The 2749-nt window shown below is 41.0% G+C and overlaps 1 protein-coding gene across 1 annotated transcript in view; it reads left to right on the top strand.

Annotated features, from left to right (window-relative positions):
* LOC101849837 overlaps positions 1 to 2749 on the top strand; it is a gene marked incomplete at its 5' end in the record, with an annotated part of 19396 nt that overhangs the window by 5471 nt on the left and 11176 nt on the right. Inside the window, 2 exon segments of the mRNA XM_005096345.3 lie at positions 250 to 393; positions 1592 to 1719. Of these exon segments, the coding sequence (XP_005096402.1) occupies positions 250 to 393; positions 1592 to 1719 (272 nt within the window).

The following is a 2749-nucleotide window of genomic DNA, read 5'->3' as shown; positions in this document are numbered from 1 at the left end:
GTGAGTGTTGGGTCGGTGCTGTGTTTGTGGCTGTGTCTGTCTGCTCACAGTAGTTATCGTGGAGACTACGGATGGATGAGAGAGAGAGAGAGAGAGAGAGAGAGAGAGAGAGAGAGAGAGAGAGAGAGAGGGAGAGAGTAATATATGACAACACAGTTAACTGATATCCATTGATATGACAGGACAGTCATGTTGTAAGGTCGTCTTTGAATCTTTGATGTATTTGTTTAAACTGTTCCCTCTTCTAAGGTCCCCTGTCCAGTTCGACCGCCAACCTGGGCAACTGCCGCCTGTCTGTGATTGCTGGAGGGGCGTGTCTGGGCCTCGGGTTGGCTGCCAGTTCTCTGGCCGACAGTCTGGGCATGCTCATGGTCACATTCGGAGTTGTTGCAGGTGCGGAGACAACAGAACATTAATGTGAAGCGTACTGACAAAATGAGATACTTTTCGCAATCCACAAACTTAAATATTGGCCAAAAGTCCACACTATAGGGTCAGATGAGTAGATTTTCTATTGATGCCACATTCTTTTTGTATTATAACGTGCCTTTTATTATTCCATACTTAAAAATTGTAAAAACTTCAGCTACTAATAGCGTGATGTATCTGTTACCAAAAGGCTTGGATCCGAGAAGTAACTCATTTTGTCAGCACGCTTCATATTTAGAACATTCTTTGTCATGCTTGGCTAAACGTTGTCGGGATTTGGTTACTTTGTTGCTATTGGAATTTGATGTGTGCCTTTTTAAACTTTGCTGTACTTTGTTAAACTTTGCTGTACTTTGTTGTACTTTGCTGTACTTTGTTTTAAACTTTGCTGAACTTTGCTGAACTTTGCTGTATTTTGTTGAACTTTGCTGTACTTTGCTGTACTTTGCTGTACTTTGCTGTACTTTGCTGTACTTTGCTGAACTTTGCTGTATTTTGCTGTACTTTGCTGAACTTTGCTGTATTTTGCTGTACTTTGCTGAACTTTGCTGTATTTTGCTGTACTTTGCTGTACTTTGTTGTACTTTGTTGAACTTTGCTGTACTTTGTTGAACTTTGCTGTACTTTGCTGTACTTTGCTGTACAAGTATTTTGTCATGCTCCAGGTTGCTGTGCATAGCTGTACTCGTTCTTCTGATGTGAGTGGTTGGTGGGTGCTCTGGTGCGGTTTGCCCTTTCTTTCCCATCAAACTTCTTTCGTCATCATCTATCCTCCTTCCGTTTTGTGTGTGTTACTCTCTTTTAAGACCTCTAATCTTCGGCACTTATAAATAATAAGACCTAATTGTGTTGCAGGACCGTAGTACGCTTACTAAAAATCAAATTCTTTTGACTTTGTGCTGTATACGATTTACTTTTAATAGTCTTCGTTGTAAAGAGTTGTCCATACACTAGAACACTGTTTAAGTACCGGTATAATATCTCCTGCGCTATTTACTGAAACGTTCTTCAGCTTACTTTTTTCAGTAGCAAGCAATCTAGTCTATATTATGTATTTACTGGTGACTGTGGCAGTATGCTTTGACCCATCGCCACTTTACACTCTCTGTCATTACATCATAAGCCTGTCTCTAAAACATTTTAATTTCATGCAAATTTTTAGGATGCGGCCTGGGACTGACGTACACAGCGTCCATCATTGTAGTCAACTACTACTTCGATGTTCGCCGGACAATGGTCAACGGGATAGCTCTGTCAGCCTCGGGCCTTGGTATTATACTGGCACCTCAGGTAGACCATGTGTGCTGTCTTTACTTTACTTTTATCCGCCGCTTATACCCTTTTGGGTGTTGCGGGAAGAAAAAGACGTCTCTCTGCCACCAGCCGGAGAACTTGGGTCAGGGGGATGCCGAGTGTGGTTAATGTTTCCCTTACTCCATCTATCCAGGTCTTTCTCGGTCGCCCTCTTGCCTTGTTGCGATCGAATTTTTTTTATGTTGGCGCACGTTGTGCTGGGTGGTGTGTTGGTAATCGCATGAGATGTCCGAACCATTTGATTCTTTGGTGTTGGATGTGTACTGTAACATCTTGTAAAGTTTAATACTTATCTCTGTATAGTGTCCACTGTAAGATTCGGTGTAACATCTGTACAGAGTACTGTAACAGTAGATGTAACGTCTGTCTAGAATGTACTGTGTCACATTCAGTGTAACATTCTGTATATGTGAGACATTCTGACAAAATGAGTTACTTCTCGCTATCCAAGAAAGGAGATATAGGCCGAAAATCAACACAGAGGTCAGATTTTGAAAAATTTAGTTGATTCCATTTTGTTCAAGTCTACCGTGTCTTTTTTTATTCCATACTTACAAATTGTATAAACTCCACCTAAAAAGTTGATGTATCAATTTTCTTATGGCTAAAACCCGAAAGAAAGCTCATTTTGTCAGCACACCTCACATATAATACACTGTTACATTTGGTGTAACGTTTGCATAGGGTGTACTGTGTCACATTCAGTGTAAAATCTGCTTATAAATATGTACTGTAACATTTGGTAAAATATCTGTAGCCTATAGTGATTGGTGCTACACGACCTGTGCATTATGTTCACACAATGCACTGAGACGAGCCCATTAAAATGCTGAGGAGCTTAATCGTTTTCTTTGACGACTGCCGTTTTGTTTTTATACTTTGTGTACTGTTACATTAATTAGTATAATATCTGTATAGAGTGCACCCTCTTTCCCTACCTCCGTCCCTCCCTCCCTCTCCTTCCCCCTCTCTTTCTCTCTCCCTCTCTCTCTCTCTCTCTCTCTCT

The sequence above is a fragment of the Aplysia californica genome, unplaced genomic scaffold (genome assembly GCF_000002075.1).
Source record: "Aplysia californica isolate F4 #8 unplaced genomic scaffold, AplCal3.0 scaffold00127, whole genome shotgun sequence".
Taxonomy (NCBI): domain Eukaryota; kingdom Metazoa; phylum Mollusca; class Gastropoda; order Aplysiida; family Aplysiidae; genus Aplysia; species Aplysia californica.
The sequence above is the reverse complement of the archived record's forward strand: the minus strand, read 5'-3'. Positions and strand labels throughout refer to the sequence as shown.